The sequence below is a fragment of the Oncorhynchus mykiss genome, chromosome 19 (assembly GCF_057628025.1).
Source record: "Oncorhynchus mykiss isolate SJ-2025 chromosome 19, ASM5762802v1, whole genome shotgun sequence".
Lineage (NCBI taxonomy): Eukaryota > Metazoa > Chordata > Actinopteri > Salmoniformes > Salmonidae > Oncorhynchus > Oncorhynchus mykiss.
This window is the reverse complement of record NC_143040.1, coordinates 40,949,147-40,971,509: the sequence shown is the minus strand read 5'-3', so window position 1 is coordinate 40,971,509 and position 22,363 is coordinate 40,949,147. Positions and strand designations below refer to the sequence as shown.

Genomic DNA, 22,363 nt, shown 5'->3' with positions numbered 1-22,363 from the left:
GAATGGGCCAAAATTACTGCCCGAAACATTTGACCCAAATTAAACAATTTAAAAGGCAATGCTACCAAATACTAATTGAGTGTATGTAAACTTCTGACCCACTGGGAATGTGATGAAAGAAATAAAAGCTTAAATAAATCATTCTCTGTACTATTATTCTGATATTTCACATTCTTAAAATAAAGTGATTCTAACTGACCTAAGGCAGGGAATTGTTACTAAGAATAAATGTCAGGAATTGTGAAAAACGGAGTTTAAATATATTTGGCTAAGGTGTATGTAAACTTCCAACTTCAACCAAATGTTATGGACCGCTGACTATTAGCTCGTAAAAAATTGGGCCCGAGGCCAAACCTAGTTGATGAACCCTGGTTTATGATCACTATGTTTGATGTACAGTAACAAAATGACGTTATACCCTGGGTTGTCCTGAACAGAATGTGCCGATGTCTGTTATATTTTGAAGAAAATTTGTCGCGCACCACGCATCGGAATGCACTCGACTCCATTCAATGCGCACCAAAATTAGGATATGCTTCTCTGAATTTCCCTGTGACAGCTTAACACAGCAAGATCATATTGTATAATTTCGCCAGTCATGTTGGCAATAAAACACGCTTTCAAATTATACCCACCTGACACAGATAGCAATTAATAAATGGACCGTTTTTTGGATTGCATAAAGTAAACAGTAATTCTGTAAAGACAGGGCTGCTAACATGGTTATGCATATGCTTTCCATATTTCTTCTGCAAAAAACATTATTTAGCCCTATCCATATAAGACAATCCCCACGAGACTAAGGGGTTAACAGACCCAGTCTTGCATGTGACAGAGCAGCAGTCCCTTGGCATTAATATCGTCAACTGTCAGACACTCACCCTTGTTGCGCATGACGAGGTTGGGGTTGAGGGCCTGCAGCTGGCTGAGGGGAACCAGCTGGATTAGCTGTCCGTTGGGGTTCCGGTATAGGGTGGTCCCTGAGGCACTCCGCACCGGCTGCAGAACCATCCTCCGCCCTGCTGCGAGAGGGGTCAGGGGGATGAGAGGGGTCGGGGTCTGGGAGGTAGGAGGACACGCCATCCTGACAGCGTTACTGGTCCCTGGGTCAGGGAGCACCAGCATGGGGGGACTAGTAACCACTCCGCTGCTTGGGGAGGTCTTTGGAAGAGACACATCACCTAAAAAAACAAAGCTTTCTGTTTCTCAACAACGATGGAAAACAGCATGGATAAGAAGACGCACCACAAACAACCACGCACCGCACAGAACAATCACCACATCAGAGCAACCCAGGATGAGATGGGAAGAGCTCAAGCACAGATTTGGGATATGGGCAAGAAGGGTGAAGATTTTAAACAGAGCTATGCTAGCACTATGCGCATGTGTCACGAGTCACGACCACAAACAGACAATATGAAAGTGGCAGGCCATGGGACCAACGGCTAGCCTGTGGAAGGCTGGGGACTAAAGATAGCAGCACAAATAGATTAGAGGGGCTTTCTAATAATGGTGGCAGGACTGGGTGTACCAGTGGAGGAACCGGCATAAGAGCTACCTGAGGCTACCTCTACCAGAGAGGTAGAGGGCACGGCAAGCTGCTGAATACTACTCAACGACTGTGGAGGATCATTAGTGAGGAGCAGCCTCTGCCGTGAGGAGCTGATTTGGTTGACCACAAACCGTGTGAAGACCTTTCCCGCTGGGGGCAGGTTAGTCACTGTGGAGCAGAGATGGCGGTAGAGGTTCAGTGTCCCGCGACTTGTGTACATGTGTGAATCTGTCATGAATCTGATACTGCTAACAAAATTAAATTGCTCTGAGGGAAAACAGCTTTCTGCATCAGACTAAAAAACTAATTGTAACTGAACTATTAAAATGTTCTATACAGGATGGATGCCGATTGGCTGAAACAACATTCCAGACGTGTTTATCAGACAATATATCATGCAAAAAAATACTTGTTTACTGTTCTCTGTAGGTAACTGGTTTATAAAAGGAAAAATATTCCAATATTCCACTGCTTTGTGTCGTGCCTAAGAACAGCCCTTAGCCGTGGTATATCTAAGCAATAAGGCCTGAGGAGGTCAGGTATATGGCCAATATACACTACAAAAGTATGTGGACACCTGCTTGTAATTAGAGCAGTAAAAATACATGTTTTGTCATACCCGTGGTATACAGTCTGATATACCACGGCTTTCAGCCGTAGTACTATTATTCCAGGTACGATTAACAACAAAAAGTAGTTCTCACCAATGGACTTGGGGCCTGCAGCAACTGAAACGACAGAGGGAACACTGGTGGTGGTAACCATGGTAAGACTGGTGGTAGGAGTGGCTGTCAACTGGGCCGGTTGTCCCGTGGAGGACCTTGCATCTTCAGGGGTCTCTGAGGGGGGTGTGATGAGTTGTGATGAGACGGAGGATGCCATAGACGGCTCTGGACCGGTAGGCCTCCGTAACTTGCCCATGAGGTAAGCAGCAAGTCGGTTGGCTGGGTGCATGGCTCCCATCATGCCCAGTTGTAGCTTGGCATTGGGGTAGGACCTGCCATTCACCTACAGATACACAGGGGAAAGTGTGAGTAGCAATGGACCATGTGTATTCTCCTCAGAGCTAGAAATAGTGTGACTCCCAAATGGCAGCCTATTCTCTACAGTGCCTTCAGAAAGTATTCACACCCTTTGACTTTTTACACATTTTGTTGTGTTACAGCCTGAACTTAAAATGGATTAAATGTAGATTCTTTCCCCCACTGGCCTACACTCAATAACCCATTATGTCAAAGTGTGGAAGAAATATAAATCGCAACATGTAAAGTGTTGGTCCCATGTTCCATGAGCTGAAATAAAAGATCCAAGAAATGTTCCACGCATAAAAATCTGCTCAGATTTTGTGCACAAATTTGTTTTACATCCCTGTTAGTGAGCATTTCTCCTTTGCCAAAATAATCCATCCACCTGACAGGTGTGGCATATCAAGAAGCTGCTTAAACAGCATGATCATTACAGAGGTGCACCTTGTGCTGGGGACAATAAAAGACCACTCTAAAATGTGCAGTTTTGTCACACAACACAATGCAAAAGATGTCTCAAGTTTTGATGGGAGCGTGCAATTGGTATGCTGACTGCATGAATGTCCAACAGAGCTGGTGCCAGAGAGTTGAATGTTCATTTCTCTACCATAAGCCGCCTCCATCACTTTAGAGAATTTGGCAATACATCCAACCGGCCTCACAACTGCAGAACACGTGTAACGACGTCAGCCCAGGACCTCCACATCCGGCTTCTTCACCTGCGGGATCGTCTGAGGGGGGGGGGGGGTGCGGAGGAGTATTTCTGTCTGTAATAAAGCCCTTTTGTGGGGAAAAACTCACTCTGATTGGCTGGGCCTGGCCTCCAAGTGGGTGAACCTGGCTCCCAAGTGGGTGGGCCTATGCCCTCCCAGGCCAACCCATTTCCCCAGTCATGTGGAATCCATTGATTAGGTCCTAATGGATTTATTTCATTGAAATTGTTGTATATTGCGCTTATATTTTTGTTCAGTATAATAAATAATTTAAATCTGAAATAAAATGATCTGTAAAGGTCCCTCAGTGGATTTTAAACCCAGATTCAACCACAAAGACCAGGAAGGTTTTCCAATGCTTTCCTGAAGAAGGGCACCTTGGTAGACGGGGGCCAATGGTGACTTTAAAAGAGTTAGAGTTGAATGGCAGTGAATACTAACCTAATTGACAGAGTGAAAAGAAGGAAGCCTATACAGATAAAAAAAAATCCAAAACATGCATCCTGTTAGCAACAAGGCACTAAAGTAATACTGCAAAAAATGTGGCTGAACAATGAACTTTTTGTCCTGAATTCAAGATTTGCCACCAAACACACAACACGTTACTGAGTGCCCCTCTCCATATTTTCAAGCATAGTGGTGTCTGCATCATGTTATGGGTATGCTTGTAATCATTAAGGAGTTGGTGAGTTTTTCAGGATAAAGAAATAAACGAAAAAGAGCTAAGCCCAGGCAAAATCCGAGAGGAAAACCTGGTTCTGTCTGCTTTCCAGAGATTAATTCCCCTCTCAGCAAGACAATAACCTAAAACAGATGGCCAGTTGCTTACCAAGAAGACAGTGAATGTTCCTGAGTGGCCGACTTACAGTTTTGTCTTAAATCTAATTGAAAATATATTGAAAGACCTGGAAATGGTTGTATAGCAATCATCAACAACCCATTTGACAGAACTTGAAGAAATTTGAAAATAATAAATGGGCAAATATTGTACAATCCAGGTGTGGAAAGCTATTAGAGACATATCCAGAAAGACTAACAGCTGTAATCGCTGACAAAGGTGCTTCTACAAATTGACTCAGGGGTTTGAATACTTACATTTAAAAATACATTTGCTACAATTTCTAAAAACATGTTTTCACTTTTTCATTATGGGGGGATTGTGTGTTGACGGGAGGGAAAAATATTTATTTAATCAATATTCAATTCAGGGTATAATACAACAAAATGTGGAATAAGTCAAAGGATAGGAATGCTTTCTGAAGGCACTGTAGTGCACTAATTCTGACCAGCACCCTATGCACTACATAGGGAATAGGGTGTCGTTCCACATCAATAAAGTAGGAAAATGAACTGATCATCAGATGTGTTTTGGAGGGGAACTCTAGGTATTTAAAATGCTTACCGTGACAAGTTCCTTGTCTGAGATTTCTGTCTGCTTTAGATTGGCAGTAAGGAGGCCAGCAGGAGAAATTCCTATTAAGAAAGGCAGGCCCTTCCATTTCAGACCCTTTTTCTTCCCCATAGCCTTGTTCTCCTGCTCTCTTTGCTTCTCCTCTGCGCATTGTCCTTCCTCCACCTCCTTCTCTTCCCCCCTCAGCTCCTCCATCTCCCCCTCCTCTTCCTCCATAATTTCTTCATCTTCCTCTCTCATCCATTCCTCCTCACTGTTTGCCTCCTCCACTCCGTCTGGTCGCGAGACCTGAGAGATATGTACCTTGTAGTGGACAGAGCAGCTCTCGCCGTCGTTCCTCAGGGTCTGAGACACGGGTTTGATGAGGTAGCCTTTGACCCAGAAGGGGTTGGTGAGGTGGTCCTGGGCCATGTGCTCACAAACAATCCTCAGCACCAAGTTCCTGTCCGCCAGGCTCCTCCACTTACACTCAGACACGATCTCCAGACGCTTGCAGGGCTCCGTGTACTGGAAACCGTGGGAGGACGACTTCTCTGACTTCCTGGAAGGGCTCACTACATCAAGAGACAAAGTCAACAGCCATTAGAAATACATTTCAGGGCAGGCTATGATTGTTGGATGCAACTAATTATTGACGTAGATTATGGACTGATAGATATAAACCGCAGACAGATGTTTGGAATTAAGAAAATGATGACAAATTTGATTACGTGAACTTACCTGGTGAGGAGTCTATTGGTTGGCAGTGGTTGTCAATGTCCTCAGGTCGGTTTGTGCTCTTGCTTTGAAACACACGCACTCTGGCACATGTCATGGTCCCTTCCTCCGCTCTCACCTGCAAAAAAAATTCACCTTTAGAAAAGGCAGGGGGGTAAGAATATACACACCACTTTTACAGTGGTGTATCTAACACTTATGGATAGATAAGACTCCCTTCTACGACACACCACTGCTGGAGACTCTTCCTGTAATGGAAGCCATGGAAGACAGACTGGTGTTGGGGCGAAGAGGGGCTCCGGGTCCATCTCTCCATCGTTGTGCTTCCACAAAGTTCTCACACGCCGAGCTGGTTCTGATACTGTCTCCGCCTCTCTCAGAGCTAAAGTTAGGAAATAATCCAGTAAATGAGCAGAAATGAATACAAAATATGTCATTTAATTGCAACATTAGGAAGGACACATTTTGCGACTAGTGCATCAACGTATTTCATCTAATGTAGTATAGAAAAGTTGTTTCTGTATGGAAACTATTTTTTCAACTTTATTTATTTGAACCAGTCATAGAGCTTCATAACTCTGTCGTTTTTTAAACTAGAGGACACTCACTATATGCCATCCTCATCCGCTTTCTCTTCTTGCTCTTCTTGGACGGGCCCTCTTCAGACGCACTGGAATCTGGTCCTTTTAAGTTTTTGAGCACAACCACTTTCTGCCTGAGGCAGCTGCAGCCAAATATACACTCAATCTTCCCACAGTGGGTAATACGACGGTCCTGTGCCAGGCTGGCACACACACAGCCCAGCCGGCAGAACGCATTGAGGCAGGGAGGAGCACTGCGCTTTACAATCTTAATGGGAGCTGTAGGATTCTCACAAACAAAGCCCTGAAGAAAAAAGAGGAAAGTAAATGCAGACAATTAAGTGCTAGTATGGCTCATTTCTCAGGGATACCATTGTAGAGCTGGTTTAAACACTCACAAAATAAGATCGAAGCTATTAATGTGCTCCAAAATGTCTATGCTCCATCATGTCAGACCCCAACAAATGAGTCAAATAGCAGATGTAATGGTGTATGGGTGCAACTGATCTTACCGTTGAAGTGAAGAGCGAGGTGAGGGCAACTGTTGCCCTGTCCTCTGTGATACAGGTCTGATGCTTGCCCTCCCAGACAACCCCGTCCTCCAGCTCCCTCTGTCTGAGAAAGGCCTTGGTCAACCCAGGAACAACAACCCTGGTCTCAGCAGCGGCAGACTCTGGCTCTGAGTCACCCTCCACAGGAGCCAGGTCAGGGGGGGGTGGCTCTTCTACCTCTGGCCTCGACACAACAGAGTTTTGCGCTGGTGGAGGAGTCTTGACCCTCGGCTTCCTCTTAGTCCTTTTCACAGTTTTAATTGTGTCATCGTGGGCGATGGCCGGGGCTGCGTGATCCATCAATGGCGGTGGGGCAATTTGTAATGGTGTTGGCGCAGAAGTTGGTTTAGTTCTGCTCTGCTTTGAGCGTTGTTTCTGTTGCCTTTTTTCAGATTTCTCAGATTTTTTAGGTCCTTTGGATGCGAGGGGCAGTCTGTTTTTTTTGGATGGGGGGACAAAGGTGGTAGAAGGTGCCGGTGCCTGTTTCTTCAGCACACTGTCCAGGGTTCGGACGTAGCTGGTGCTCTTGGTGGGCAGCTGGTAGGTCACAGGGGTGACGACGGTGGTCTGGGTGAAACTGGCAGCTCGCTCGTCGATGAGTTTGCCTTCGTTAGCCAGATACTCATCCAACATGTCACTGCAGAAGGCCGACAGGTTCTTCGGGACCACATCAGAACTCGGGCCATCTTTAAAGCCTATTGGGCTACATACTAGAGTAAAAACAAGAAGATGGAATATTGCAGACACTGGTTAATGTAAGGCCTTTCTCAAGACATCATAGCCAGAGTATGTGAACAGAGCGAGAAAAGGAGAGTGCCCAATTTGACTGGAGCGTGGAGCGAGATTCCCAAAGGCTGGAGAGTCGGCCTTCTCGACCACTCCAATTTCACTCCAGTGGCGCTCCCTTCACAAGCTCGAGCATGCCCGTCCCAGCATGCATTTGTAGGCTACTTGTGTGCTGCTAAAAGCCCCTTGCTTTAGCTACCGTCATGGAGTTCTCTAAATATTTTCATAAAGAATCTGATCAAATACACAGGTACTAAAACAAGGAGACTTACAAAGAGAGAGGGATTATCTACTTAATTGTAAGGATTGGATGTCACCTGCTAAACTGTTAGGTTACAGACCGGATGCCATTGTTCTACGCACAGAATATGGAAGTTGTTACACGCTGGCTACATCAAACATCCACATAAAAATAATCATTGTGGAATCTGTAAAGACACTTATCCCAAAAGTATGATGGTGTACTTACTACGTGCACATGCTAAAAGAAAGGATCGAGGTGGGTAGATAACTAAGTGTGTCATTGTAGCAAAGTCATGATAAACTAAAATCAGATCTCTTAAACGTTTGGTTCATTTTGTTATCTATACAATAGGCCATAATTGATTTTGGCCCCTTAGGCCTGGCATATTCCCACGTTCAATGAGCTTTCCGTTTTGATTGGGTTATTTTGCCTAAAACAACTTTAGGCATACCTATAGAAAAAAGAAAAAAGAAAACTCTGCATCTCTGCCCAGCCTGGCCAAAGGGGTGTTTAGCATGCCCAGTGGCTCTGCCAGTGTGGAGAGGGTATTCTCCGCTGCTAGCCCGGCTGTCCAGGCACCATCACATGAGCCTGAATCCACAGACTGGTCAAACTTGTTTCTAAAAATGAATTCAAAAGGCACTAATAAGTCATTTTTCATTTAATTTGTATTTAATTCTAAGTAAGTCACAGTCTATATGCGCAATTTATAGACTATAATGATTTAATACAACAAAATGTTGTTTAAATACTGAGCACTTTATGTCCATAGCGGCCTATTGTGTCACACTCGCAAATGCTTCACAATGTATTTCTTTGTAGGTTATAGTCTTGAAATAATTGTAATAACATAGCCTTAATAATTCATTTACATTCCTTCTTAGGGTCCCTGTCTGGCTCCTGACTGATTTAGAGTGTTTACATGCTGTTTAATATGACATGTAGCCTATTTAAAATATAATTTTAGCTTCTTACATTCACCTTTTCATGTTTATTCAAATACTTTTCATTCAAATCCATATGGTTTGGTTTCAATAGTTAAAAAACAATTGGTAGTTCCACGTAGTCACACAAATGGGTGTTGGTTAAATTGTGATTTTAATGAATGGGAGCAAATTTGGAGCGGGAGTTTTTTTTCTCCTGCGAGTGTGGAAAGGACATGGAGCCGCTCAACTCCACTCACATTCTCCAGTCAGAGCTAAAACGTCAAGAATAAACAGTCTCAACTGTATCCTCTCTTCTTGTTTTGTCACCATTAAAGCACCATGCAATATTTCCGACAAAGGACTAGCTAATCGAATCAGAAAATAAGGATTCTTATGTAAATATTATACCATCAGGCTTGGCGGATGCTGAGGAGTCTGAAGGGACAATCTTATCTCTCCAGCCTTTGATTTGGGTGAAGTCTGTTGTCTTGCCCGTCCTGGAAACAAAGGGAACTGAACCACCTGGGGGGGGGAAAGGTATAACAATTAACAATGTCTCCTTTTAATATGTATTAACTTCTCCTCATAAAACCCTAAACGGGTTACTCAACAAATACTCTCAACCATTTGTCCAAAACAGAAACTCTAATAACAAACGACTACTAACTTGGAGATGCCAATCCTGCAGTGCTTGGTCCTAAACATAGCATGGGTGGCGGTAGAGGTAGACGGACGCCTAAGTATTGCAGGTCGATGACCAGAGTGGGATCCAGTAAGCTCATCTTCAGTCCAACTTCAAGGAAGACAGATGACAGGTAAGCGATCTTCAAGTGTAGACTATGCATCATGAAAAAGCATTCTACCATCATGAGTAGCATTAAAGACGACGGGAACACTGTCATGAAAAGCAAAGTGGGACATTACCCATGCTAGTGTGCAAGTAAGTTGTCGAAAAATAAATAGTAAATACTCTTATCATTCACTGCCATTTATTTTGGTGTTACCTTCTTGCAGCACAGGATGAATGACCTGCCGATGCTTCATAACCTTCAGATCGTCCAAAAGAACCTTCTCGAAAGCAGCTATTCTTCCCTCTGTGGCTTCAGATCCTCCGACTGAAAGACACATAGTTTAATAGATGTCACATAACAGCAGCTTGGGAACATGATGGATCAAATTGTTGTTTTCTGTACCATTCTCTTTCGCCTCGGGGGTTTTCTCAGGTTGTGCGGTTGCCGTCTCACGAAATGCAGGCTCTCCTAGGTGGACTTCAAGTGCTTCCTGTAATTTATAACACTTTACTTTTTAAATTTTATTTCACCTTTATTTAACCAGGTAGGCCAGTTGAGATCAAGTTATCATTTACACTGCTTGGCCAAGATAAAGCCAAGTGTGACAAAAACAACAGTTACACATGGGATAAACAAACGTACTCAATAACACAATAGAAACATCTATATACAGTGTGCAAATAATTAAACATGTGACACTTTACTTGAAACCAATAGATATAGTGAATGCTTCCTTGTTATGAGCACGTATAAGCCCTCATGTCTTATTGTACAGCTTATAATATGCTGTATTAAATTGTATGCTGTATTATATTGTACTGTATTGCATTTTCTTTTTAAATAAAGTGTGGACTGTTTAAAAAAATGTTTAAAAACGTTCCTTTATTCACTTTATAACAAATATAACCAAAGCAAGGATTTCCTTGTTAAAGATCTACTTGCCTCTTAAACAAGAACCGAGGAAACACAGGTGGCACAACATGAAATAACGGTAACACTTTACTTGAAGGGGGTATACATAAGGAATTCATAACCCCTTTCACAGGTTTGGAGTAGCAAAGGGTCAACAGTTAGTGACAGTGAGCGTTGTGCATCTTCTCTGGTGATCTCTCAATCTGGCAGGATGCCACTGGGTAAACAGCCCTTGGAATTATCCAATTTGATGACAAACTTTTCTTTGACAATATCCGGGAGAAGGTGGATCTGGTGTAAAGAGTGTACCTGGCCTGGATCAAGTTCTGGCCAAAGCACCAATTGTAATTGTCATGTTAAGACTTACATATTGTTCTCTGCCAAGATAAACCAAAAACATGTGTTCTTAGGACAACACTTGTGTATAATTGTGGTACGAAGGTTGTTATGAATAACCTGTAACACTCAACGAGGTTGTAAACAGTTTCATAAAGGTGTTGTTACCAAAAATGCTGACAGATGGAAATACATTTAACAATCTATGTGTTACCTTGGAGGTAAAAGAGACGAACAGCTGCTCCTCAACTTCCTCCAGGTTGGGCTGCATGGTGACATCTGTGGGTCCCCCAATCACTGGGAGTGGATCACTCTTGGCAGATTTCACTCCTGTCCTAGATCTCTTCTTAGATCTCTGGGGTTTAGTGCTCTGGGTTGGCTGACTAGAACCAACTGGTAGAGTAGAACCAACTGGTACACTAGGGGTAATTAAAGTTGGGACATGAGGACATAGGACAGGAGCCGCCTCACTGCTTGGAAAGTCTTCCGTCATCTCAAGTTCATCAGAGATTGAGAAAAAGTGAGTGAGGTCGGCAAGTGAAGGGGTTGGTGACAATGGGTCGGGACCTAACGATGAAAAAGGAGATAACTGGAATGGGAGTGGAGACGGTGTAGAAGGGCGTGTTAATGGTTCATAATTGACTTGAAATGATGAGGCGGGGTCCAGGGGAGGTGAGGATAAGCCAGGGTCCAGAGCAAGTGAGCCAGGGTGAGAGTTAGATGAAAATGAGACTGCCTCAAAGGGTAATGGGTTAAGGTGAGCGGAAGGCAACAATGGGATAAAGGGTGTTGTTAAAAAAGGATCAGGGGCAGGTAGTGCTAACAGTGATGCATGAGATGAAAGTTCGGAGGAGAGTACAAAAAGGTTCGGGGACGGTAATTGTTCAAGGGCTGGGAATGACGAGGTAGGTGCAGGTACGGATGGGGCTGGGACCAGTTTCAATTGAACAGGGGAAGGTAAAGGGGGCTCAAGATCTGGTAATGATGCAGGTGATGATGGCTCAAAGCCACCTAGTGAAGGGCCAGGGGATAATAACAATGGGGTACACTCAGGTTTCAAAGTGGCAACACTAGCTGTTGATGACAGCGCAGGGGCATTTGAGGGATGGTCAGAGGTAAGTGATGATAGGTCAGCCGGTAGGTTCAATGTGACAGGTACAGGGGATGGCAGTTCTTGGGCATGGGATGACAAGGCAGGGGCTGGTATTAATGAGTCAGGAGCTGGTAACAATGGGTCAGGGAATGGCGACATGAGGGGTGGAGTGGGGGATGATAGTGTAATGGATAAGGTAGGTTCAGCGACAAGTAACGACTGATCAGCAGTAAGTGATACTGGGTCAGCTTCTGGTAACAATGAGTCTGTGGCAGGAACCAAAAAATCTGTGTTTGGGACTGAAATATCGGTGGGTACACCAGCATAGTCTGTGGTTTGCCCAGTGGGGTCAGTGGCTCGAACTACAGAATCACTGGCTGGAAGAACAGCATATCCAGTGGGGACCATTGCTGGACCAGTAGGGTCAGTGGCTGGGTCAGTAGTTAGAACAGCAGAAGATGGGGATGAAGTAGAAGGCAAAAGAGATTTTGGTTTGGTCCTAAAAGGTCTGGATTTCGACTTCAACTGTTGAAGGTAGAGTGCAAGCAGGGGCAAAGGCACAGGTTCAGGTCGTTTGTGTGGTTTAGCCTTCCCCTGCTGCTGTTCATCAGAACCTGTCCTTTTTGCTTCAGAGCTCACTGAGGAGCTTTGGGAAGCCTTTTGACTGCTTTCAACTTCATCTGCTGAATGGTCATTGATAGACACAGGGGTCTTCACAGGTTCCTGGGACTGAGATGAACAGAGGTGGTCCTTTTCACTGTCAATCGTATTCCCATTATCCTGGGGTCCCACCTTTGTAATAGTTTTCGACAACACGTCAGGAATCTGGGAAAAATTGTAATTCACAGCTACTTCCACAACTTTGCCTTTGGCAACCATGCCCTTAGTGTCTGTTTGCTCAACATTGCAAGCTGTATTGGTTATCTCCACATTGCACCTTCTTATTTTCAGATGACACTCCCGAATCAGCTCAGTGAAGTTACTTTGGGGAGGACCTATTGTACTGTTCAAAAGATAAATGCAAAAGATTAGAAGTACATTTTAAAGTAAAGAGCTAACATGCAGCTTACTGAACTTGAGAACTTACCAGGAACTTTGATCAGTGGACTCTTTCTTGCAGACTGACTTTTCACTGTCTGCAACTGTAGCAGTTTGAGCATCGGAGGTAGTGAGTCCTTGATCTGCTACTGAAGTCTTCAGGAAGTTGCGTTTTCCACGCAAAGACTTTCGGGTATTTTTCACAGGCTTGCGCACCTTGGGAGATATGGTTTCATCTTTCTTCATCTTGGAGGGACTTGATTTCTTGCAAGAGCTGGGTGCATGATCATAAACACTTGACTTGTCAGATTCTCCAAGTGTAACATTTTGAGCATGAGAGCTGAGGAGTCCTTGATCTACCGCTGAAGTGTCTTTAAAGTTGCGCTTTGCCATCAAAGACCTCAGATTACTTCTAAGAGGGTTGAATTCCTTCTGAGATGTGGTTTCTACTTTTTTCAACTCATTGGAGGGACTTGATATCACCTTTGGAGTGCAGTAGCTGGGCCCAATAGAGTTGACCCAGGACTTGTCATTGTCAGCAAGTGAAACATTTTGAGTATCTGCGCTGAGGACTCTTTGATCTAGTGGGGAAGTGTCTTTAGAGTTGTGTTTTGCCATCAAAGACTTCAGGTTATTCAGGCTTTTCACAGGCTTGAGTTCATTGTTAGATCTGGTGTGGTCTTTTTTCGACTCATTTGAGGGACTTATTTTGACCCTGGACTTGTCACTTTCTGCAAGCATAACATTTTGAGTATCGGAAGAGAAAAGTCCTTGACCTGCTGCAAAAGTATCTTTAGAAGTGCGTTTCCCCATCAAATACTTAAGATTATTCAGGCTTTTCACAGACTTGAGCTCATTGGGAGATTTGCTGGGGTCTTTCTTCATCTCATTGGAGGGACTTGATTTCAGCATGGAGCTGGGTCGATGGCTGTTGACCTCAGATTTGTCACCAAATGTAAGGGTGACATTTTGAGCATTTGGAATGAGGAGTCCTTGATCTACTGCTGAAGTGTCTTTAGAGTTGCGTTTTGCCATCAAAGCCTTCAGGCCACTGAGGCCTTTCACAGGCTTGAGCTCACTGGGAGATCTGGTTTCACTGCCTGCAGGTGTAACATTTTGAGCATCCGCGCTGGGGAGTCCTTTATCTACTGCTGAAGTGTCTTTAGAGCTGTGTTTTGCAGCCATTAAAGATTTCAGGCCATTCAAGCCTTTCAAAGGCTTGAGTTCATTGGGAGAGCTGGTTTCATTCTTCTTCGAATCATTGGAGGGACTCGTTTTCAGCTTTAGAGCCCAAGAGGGTCCACTTGCAAAAGGGTTGAAGTCTGCTTTAAACTGAGACATGCGTAAGTTCTGGTAGGCTGTTACAGCAAAGAACTCAGTCTGGGGAAAGGTGAAGGTTATTACGTCATGCCCATTGAGCTGAATATCCTCTGTAGGCATTTCAGCTGAGACCACATGGAGGTGCGGTAAGTACCGGTGCATTGGGTGCAAAATGACATTACCCTCCTGGTCCATGGTGTTGTCAGTGAGCTTAAGCTTGTAGAATGAAACTGGGTTCTGCATCCATTGGTGACCAGAAGATGGAGAGTCTGGGTGGATGAAGATCCGTCTCAGCATATGGGCTTCTGCCTTTCCACTCATTTTCCAATTTTGCCCAGTCCACTTGTAACGTTTGTTGTCCGCTGGGTTGATATCCATGAGCAGATTGTACTTCTGGAAGGGATCCAAACCAGAGATGCGAAAGCGGCAATAAGGGAACATTCTCCGGCCTTGTTTGGTTACTATCATCTCAGTTTTGCATCTGAAGAACTCATTCCACATGTTGTTGCTGTCCAACATCACCTTGATACCTCTGCGGGTGCTCTCTGGTGGTAAATTCTCTGGTTGGTTATTAGAAATGACAGTGGAGTTCATTGTAAGAGCAACACCCATTGCAGAGCCTGGAGTGGATGTTGCTGCAATATTTGCTTCCTCATTGGCTACAACTCCACTTGCCTGCCCTGTTTTTAGGGCACCAACTAGGTCAGGGGGAGAGGCAGTCGAGTGCAGTGCCATGGGCGCAGCTGCCCCCTCCTCATTAAGAACCATTATTTTCTTCTTCTTGTTGGCGGCCATGAACTTGTCACGGTCTTTTTCGAGGGCAGGACGCCCTCTTACATCTGTCTGTCCATTTCTTCATTCTGCATCCTAAAACAAAAATAAAGCGATTTAGCATGATAAAGATATAATCATGAATATCTGACATCAAAAGGCCAATCCACATTAAAAATAAGAGAGGAAAACAATTAGCAAATGAGTTACCAGGCTATTACCAATTCTCTTAGCTAGCCAAATCACCTCATACTGCTACCTTACATTGACAGATCTCTAGAGTATTCTGGCATGCTAGCTGTTATCATAGACGTCCAGCCCTTACACTAATGCTAGTTAGAGCTGGCTTGCAAAACTACCTCAAACTTCCTTCATAATGGAGGCAAAGACATAAAAATTGTATCTATGAGTCCACCTGATAAACGGGTTCATTGCCAAAATCACTAAGTATCCCTTTAAGCTTTGAGTGGAACTATAACATTCCCCAGGGCAGAAAGGAAGATGTACAGTGCCTTATGTTACGTTACAACCTTATTCTAAAATGGATTGAATACAATTGAAATCCTCAGCAATCTACACACAATACCCCATAATGACAAAGCAAAAACAGGTTTAGAAATGTTTGCAAATATATTAAAAATAAAAAAACTTTTATTTTTTTACATAAGTATTCTAACCCTTTGCAATGAGCCTCGAAATTGAGCTCAGGTGCATCCTGTTTCCATTGATCATCCTTGATTGGAGTCCATCTTTGGTAAATTAAATTATTGGACATAATTCGGAAAGGCATGCACATCTGTCTATATAAGGTCCTACAGTTGACAGTGCATGTCAGAGCAAAAACAAAGCCATGAGGTTAAAGGAATTGTCCGTAGAGCTCCGCGACAGGACTGTGTCAAAGCACAGATCTGGGGAAGGGTACCAAAAAAAATGTCTGCAGCATTGAAGGGCCGCAAGAACACAGTGGCCTCCATCATTCTTAAATGGAAGAAGTTTTGAACCACCAAGACTCTTTCTAAAGCTGCCGCACGGCCAAACTGAGTAGTCAGGGAGGTGGTCACTCTGACAGAGCTCTAGAGTTCCTCTGTGGAGATGGGAGAACCTTCCAGAAGGACAACCATCTCTGCACCACCAATCAGGCCTTTATGGTAGAGTGGCCAAACGGAAGCCACTCCTCAGTAAAAAGGCACAGCCCACTTGGAGTTTGCCAAATGGCACCAAAAAAAAGATTCTCTAGTCTGATGAAACCAAGATTGAACTCTTTGGTCTGAATGTCTGGAGGAAACCTGGCACCATGAAACATGGTGGTGGCAGCATCATGCTGTGGGGATATTTTTCAGTGGCAGGGACTGGGAGACTAGTCAGGATCGCAGGCAAAGATGAACGGAGCAAAGTACAGAGAGATCCTTGATGAAAACCTGCTCCAGAGAGTTCAGGACCTCAGACTGGGGCGAAGGCTCACCTTCTAACAGGACATGACCATAAGCACACAACCAAGACAATGCAGGAGTTGCTTCGGGACAAGTCCCAATGACCTTGAGTGGCCCAGCCAGAGCCTGGACTTGAACCTGATCAAACATTTCTGAAGAGACCTTAAAATAACTGTGCAGAAATGCTCCCCATCCAACCTGACAGAGCTTGAGAGGATCTGCAGCCTCAAGTCTACCCAAGAAGACTTGAGGCTGTAATCGCTGCCAAAGAGGTACTTCAACAAAGTACTGAGTAAAGGGTCTGAAAAATTAGGAAAATGTCATTTTTCAATTTTATTTCCCCCATGAGCAAAAAATGTATATAAACCTGTTTTTGCTTTGTCATTATGGGTTATTGTGTGTAGATTAATGAGGGGAAAACAATGTAATACATTTTAGAATAAACAAACAAAATAAAGGAATAAGTCAGGGGATCTGAATACTTTCAGAAGGCACTTTATATCTAGATTTTTTTAAAGTTCTCTCTAAATAATAAGCGTTGTTGTACAATTAAAGATAAAATACACTGCAGTATAAACAGACAGCAATAATCTAATGAATCCAGGGTTTGTGAAGTTATACCTAGGATAAATAGAAGCCTTGGACTCGGTTCGACATGACCGAGGGCTCAGCCAATGAAGTTGGAAGTCCAACCCAGTTGACTACATTAAAATGGTGGAAGCCTTCAATGGCTCTGACCATGCTAAAACAGCCTTTTGGCCACTAGAAGTCCCACTCTATCCGTCTCTATGGTACCGTCTAAAAAGAGTCTCCGGTACTTGTTTTATACTTTTTAGCCAGCAGGTCTGAACGTAGCACTCACGAGCCAAAAGTGATCCCCAAAAATGGTGTACTACATCGCATATATACAGATATGTGCACGTCAATTAATCCAGGGATTGTTATACCTAGGATAAATATGAGCCTCCCACGACCATAAAACCACCTAATAATAAAATTATTTCATCAAAATTGTTTAACTTCCTTTTTTGCAATAACTGATCTGGCTTTCAGGTCTATGAAAAAGCCCTTTTTTGTTACAAATTTAACTAGAACCATGCATAATACACATTCACTAATAATGACTAACTTATTGTAGCAGGCATTAAGGCTTTAGAAAATTTACACAGGTCTCAACAACCTCAAGCCCACGTGCTAGCGATTAGCCAGCTAATCTTTACATTTCAAATTTAGCCAAATAGGGTCAGTTTGCTAGCTAACAAAGTTGAACAGTTTAATTGTTATGAACACACCCTTCTGTCTGCCTCCAACTATTTGAAAAGCATGTTAGCCTGTCCACTATTTTCAGGTGCTGAAATCAAGTGGCCTACCTTATTTCTCAGAATGAAGAGTTGCCAATTCCTTATATAATTGTGTCTTATACTAGACAGCTAGTATAAGACTGACTAAAATACAGATAACGGTACGTGGTACCAATGCTGTGCGCGACAAACTGAACATTCATTTTCCAGAACCAATGTTCGTTGATACTCTCGTTTTAGTAGTGTATGATCTGCACGCAATTTGGGTAGTTGAGGCATGCTGAGGTTCTGTATAGTAATCTATGTCAGCCATGTTAAGGGAACAACTCAGGACAGTTAGAGGGACCGTGAAAGGGGATGTTATGTTATGCATAACAAATGTGAAACGGTGATGCAAATGTGTACACAATACACATTATCTAGTTTCACATTTGTTATGCATAACATCTCCTGTCACTGTCCAGAGTTGTTCCCTTAACATGGCTGACAGACTACAATACAGAACCTCTGCATGCCAAAACTCAAATAGCGAGGTGAAACCGCTTGCCAGAGAGGAAGATGTGATCTTTCAACTTTGTTGGCGTGAGAGGCAGGGTGAGGGGCTTGGTGTGTTTGTAAACCAGAGAGATAGAAACAACGCGAGAGGATTCACTCTCGCTAAAAATCTGTCCAAAAGAAGGCCAATGCATTTCTATGAGCCTGCCTTCCCGTCTTGTGCACAATGACCCCCATTGTTAGGACGGAGACGAGACCCAAAATACAAGAGAACAAGTGGACATGAACGCTCATAAAAACAAAAAATAACAAAAACCTTTATTCTCATTAAAAAACATGAATTCGCTATATCGCCCAGCCCTATCGGCCTTTAACGGTGTGGAGGCTATTTAGGTAAAATATTAGAATGGCAAAAAAATAAAAAATTCTAAGCGTTGAGAAATCACAGTTTTACATGCATTTCTCAAAACATTTGCTTACTTTGGAAATACGACAAATTATTTACAAATTATGACTACTAAGCTAAATGACAGCATAGTATAAAAATGCATGAGTCATAGATATTTGGACATTATGCAACTATGAATAAATACATACCAAAATGTATCAATAGATAATGAGCAATAAAGTTCAACACAAAAAAAGAAGCACATCAAAGAACTGGAGATCAGTCTTGTAATTTAATCATCAAAACGATAACACATGAACATGCATTTAATTAAACTCCCAGTTTACTACTGATAGCTAAGGAAATTGATTGGGTGGCAGGGTAACCTAGTGGTTAGAGCGTTGGACTAGTAACCGGAAGGTTGGAAGTTCAAACCCCCGAGCTGACAAGGTACAAATCTGTCGTTCTGCCCCTGAACAGAGTCAGTTATTAACTGACTTGCCTGGTAAAATAAAAATATGTAGGCCTATTATTGAAGTAGCCTAGGCAGCCGATCCCATACATTAAAATGGCGCTGCCATGCTAAAACGGCCTTTTGGCCACTAGAAGTACCCCGCTATCCATCTCTGTTTCATAAATACTTTTTAGCTAGTAGCTCTGAACGTAGCACTCACGAGACAAAAGTGGTCCCCAAAAATTGCATACTACATCACATATATGCAGATATGTGCACCACGTCATTGAGCGCTCCCTCTCTCTCTCTGCTGTGTACCTCACTGGATAACACTGGGTAGGCCTTACTAGCAGTCACTCAAATGCGGGAAATGTAGGGAAAATGGCATGGTACAGCTTCAAGAAAACAGTCGCTTTCAAACTATGGATTTCATTGCTTATTGAGGTAAAACAGTAATTTGGTTAATAGATTGTGCATGTATGATCTACACTGACACATCCAGCCCAAAGCCAGGGGTTTAGTTGGCAAAGTACATCTTTAATAAAACACCATTTTGCATCACCATTTTCAGACATCTTATGTTGCACAACCTTGGCTGAACGTCCGAGAATCCTAAAATGGTGTTGGAAAATAGTGTTTTATTAAGAAGGTGCACATATGAATGGAGGATGCTTTATGTACGAGGAATCCTAGACCATAGTGCAGGTCCAGCGCCCAGCATGGCTGCCTAGGCTATTATTGAATATAATTTAGCCTCCCTCACGTGGCCTGAAAAATAAGACAAAATCATATTGTTCACAGGAAATGTGATGTTTTGATCGAAAATGGACACACTAACAAAAATGTCGTCGACTTACTTGAATAATTCGTTTCAGGGTCAAGTTATGAAATAACAGCCTACTGTAGGGTACTTGAACCTTCTAATGTTATAGAGAAAACGTTTGATAGGACATCTCGAATAACTACCGTGTACGTATGCTACTGACACAAAGCGTGTCCATTTCTAAAAGACAGCGTTAATATCGTGAAATCAAAGAACTCACGGCGGCCATTTTGCATTACCATACGAGACAACCCTGGTAAACAAACATGATCCTGGCGGACCTACTGTATTGCCGGCGCACCGTAATCGCATACATTGTGGTGTTTGTTGACTACACCAAGTTGTGGCAAGAATAGTATGTCCTCTATCCTTTACTTATAAGTAGAAATCCTTCTTTGAAAATGGCCTCGATGCCATACACTGCGGCGACTAAAAACGTGGCTTGGGCCTGTAAGGCCTAAGCACTTAAGCCTTGCCAACAACACGATCGAATTCAATGGCGCCTGATTCCCAAGTCAACATGGTGGCCACATCCTCAGACTAGAAAGAGAAGACTTGGAGCTTGCAATATCAACATAGTCTTTCTCGACGGGATCATGTGCCTCACTAAGCACATGAATTACCTTTTGCACATTTTAATGGATCAAAATATGCGATGGTGGTCGTCGATTCCTTGTGTAATCCCTTCCTTTTCCTCAATTGAAAGCATAATATACAGTACCTCGCATCTCCCATCTGGAAGAATCATGCGTGCTGTAAAAAGACGTCACAGCTCCGCGGATGCACGTTCAGATCATTCTGCGCAGACTCAGCGTCTTCGTGTCACATGATTCAAAACGGAGGGAGAACATGCCTGCTGAGGTGGTACGGAACGCCGCCATGTGGAGATTTGAAACTCCCCGCTTTTTGGTAGGTGGCCTTCCAACGAAGACAGAAGGTTGGGGTATAAATATAATCAAAGTTGAACATGTCGACTGTACACGTAACGACAGACAAAGCTTATGGGCATGCTTATTCGGGGGACATGTGCTTGCCAACCAGCTCTAACCAGATTGAAACTGTCAATGCAAGAATTTACCTGCGACTTGGCTGTACATTTCGACTCGGTGTTTTCAAATCAAAATTCATTGGTCACATACACATATTTAGCAGATGTTTTGCGGGTGTAGCGAAATGCTTGTGTTCCTGGCTCCAACAGTGCAGTAACGTTAGTATCTAACAATTCACAACAATACACACATCTACAAGTAAAATAATGGAATTAAGAAAAATATAAATATTAGGACGAGCAATGTCGGGGGCATGGACTAAATACAGTAGAATTTAATACAGTATATACATATGAGATGACTAAAGCAGCATGTAAACATTAAAGTAACTAGTGTTCCATTATTAAAGTGGCCAGTGATTCCATGTCTATGTATATAGGGTAGGATCCTCTAAAGTGCAGGGTTGGGGAGCCGGATAGTTAGGGGAATAATCCGTAGCTAGTCAGCCATAACTAGTCAGACGATGTAAGAAGACTTGGCTGCAGTCCAAACGCAAATTAGACAGCCCTCGGTCCAAAACCTAGCCCTTGAATGACGTTTTACATCATCACATACGAGTGTAGCTACCTCAAATGTACCTTGCCCAAGCGGGGGAGAGTGATGGTCGAAGAGGCAACGTCCTTGGTAGAAATCTTGAAGTTCGGCTTAAAAGCAACCAACCTCAAGCTATTAATGTACCATGCAAGCTAATGTAGCTAGCTACAGTTACCCATATAGCTAGCAAGCTAGATGTATAGTTTGTCAATTATTCCAATAAATTTCAGAATTCCAATACATGTTTATGAAGCTAGCTATGTGTGTTGTATAGGCTCCTGACTACGAGACTAAGACCATTTGAGCGTCATTCCAATTTGCCAACGCTAAAGTCAGTGTCATCTATATATATACATATATATATATGTGTGTTTTAGCAAACTAGCGTTATTATGTCTTGCATGCCGAAAATGCAGTCCCTGTTGATTACGTTTGACACTTCGCTGCCACTGGAGTTTGATACGACTACAGTTTGCATTAAACTGGTGTGTCTTTTAAGTGTTTGGAATGGGGGGGGGGGGGGCAAGCTACAATTCTACATGTTTTGTCATGGGGTTGAGAGAAAATTTTACGGTTTCTACACATTTTGCCATAGTATAAGAACAAGGCATAAGCTATCTGGGTGATTCAAACATAACACAATCAATGGGGCCCCCATGACATGACAGGAAATATGCATTTACATTTTAGTCATTTAGCAGACCCTCTAGAGCGACTTACTGGAGCAATTAGGGTTACAGGCCTTGCTCAAGGGCACATCAGCAGATTTCAGTCATTTGCAAATATATTCTGAATTTATTAAGGATTTATATGGGATAGCAGTTAGAGGCAGGATCGAATCCTGGGTCTGTCAGGGAAATCTGTCAGGATATGAGCCAGCAATTGGGGGGTGCCAGGTATCAAATCCTTGATGCCATCTCTTGGTAGTTGTATCTTTGAGCAAGGCACTTTATCCCTAAACTGCTCCAGGCTGACCATGTCCTGTCCACTCTCTCTGTGTCTGGAGGGATTGGGTTTCCATCCAATTGGAGACAGATTTTCATGCGAAAATGTAAAATAATCCACACAAAATAAGTGCATTTTCCAAGCATTGGTGTGCTTCTGCCACCGACTTGAAAAATG

The 22,363-nt window shown here is 43.2% G+C and overlaps 1 protein-coding gene across 3 annotated transcripts in view; it reads right to left on the bottom strand.

Moving 5' to 3' along the window:
• mgaa (MAX dimerization protein MGA a) overlaps positions 1 to 20,541 on the bottom strand; it is a 35,414-nt gene extending 14,873 nt beyond the window's left edge. Inside the window, exons 1-15 of one of the 3 annotated variants that reach the window (XM_090211006.1) lie at positions 20,282 to 20,541; positions 12,726 to 14,863; positions 10,760 to 12,641; positions 9,700 to 9,787; positions 9,511 to 9,621; positions 9,174 to 9,299; positions 8,915 to 9,028; positions 6,512 to 7,260; positions 6,027 to 6,303; positions 5,649 to 5,800; positions 5,422 to 5,536; positions 4,693 to 5,255; positions 2,257 to 2,560; positions 1,559 to 1,720; positions 882 to 1,181 (exon numbers count right to left, since the gene is read on the bottom strand). In XM_090211006.1, coding sequence (XP_090067132.1) covers positions 882 to 1,181; positions 1,559 to 1,720; positions 2,257 to 2,560; positions 4,693 to 5,255; positions 5,422 to 5,536; positions 5,649 to 5,800; positions 6,027 to 6,303; positions 6,512 to 7,260; positions 8,915 to 9,028; positions 9,174 to 9,299; positions 9,511 to 9,621; positions 9,700 to 9,787; positions 10,760 to 12,641; positions 12,726 to 14,791 — 7,009 coding nt within the window. In that variant the 5' untranslated portion in view covers positions 14,792 to 14,863; positions 20,282 to 20,541. The remainder of the gene's footprint in view (positions 1 to 881; positions 1,182 to 1,558; positions 1,721 to 2,256; positions 2,561 to 4,692; positions 5,256 to 5,421; positions 5,537 to 5,648; positions 5,801 to 6,026; positions 6,304 to 6,511; positions 7,261 to 8,914; positions 9,029 to 9,173; positions 9,300 to 9,510; positions 9,622 to 9,699; positions 9,788 to 10,759; positions 12,642 to 12,725; positions 14,864 to 20,281) is intronic. The other 2 variants (XM_090211007.1, XM_021573924.3) reach the window with 2 other exon arrangements.
• Between the last annotated feature and the right edge of the window lie 1,822 nt (positions 20,542 to 22,363).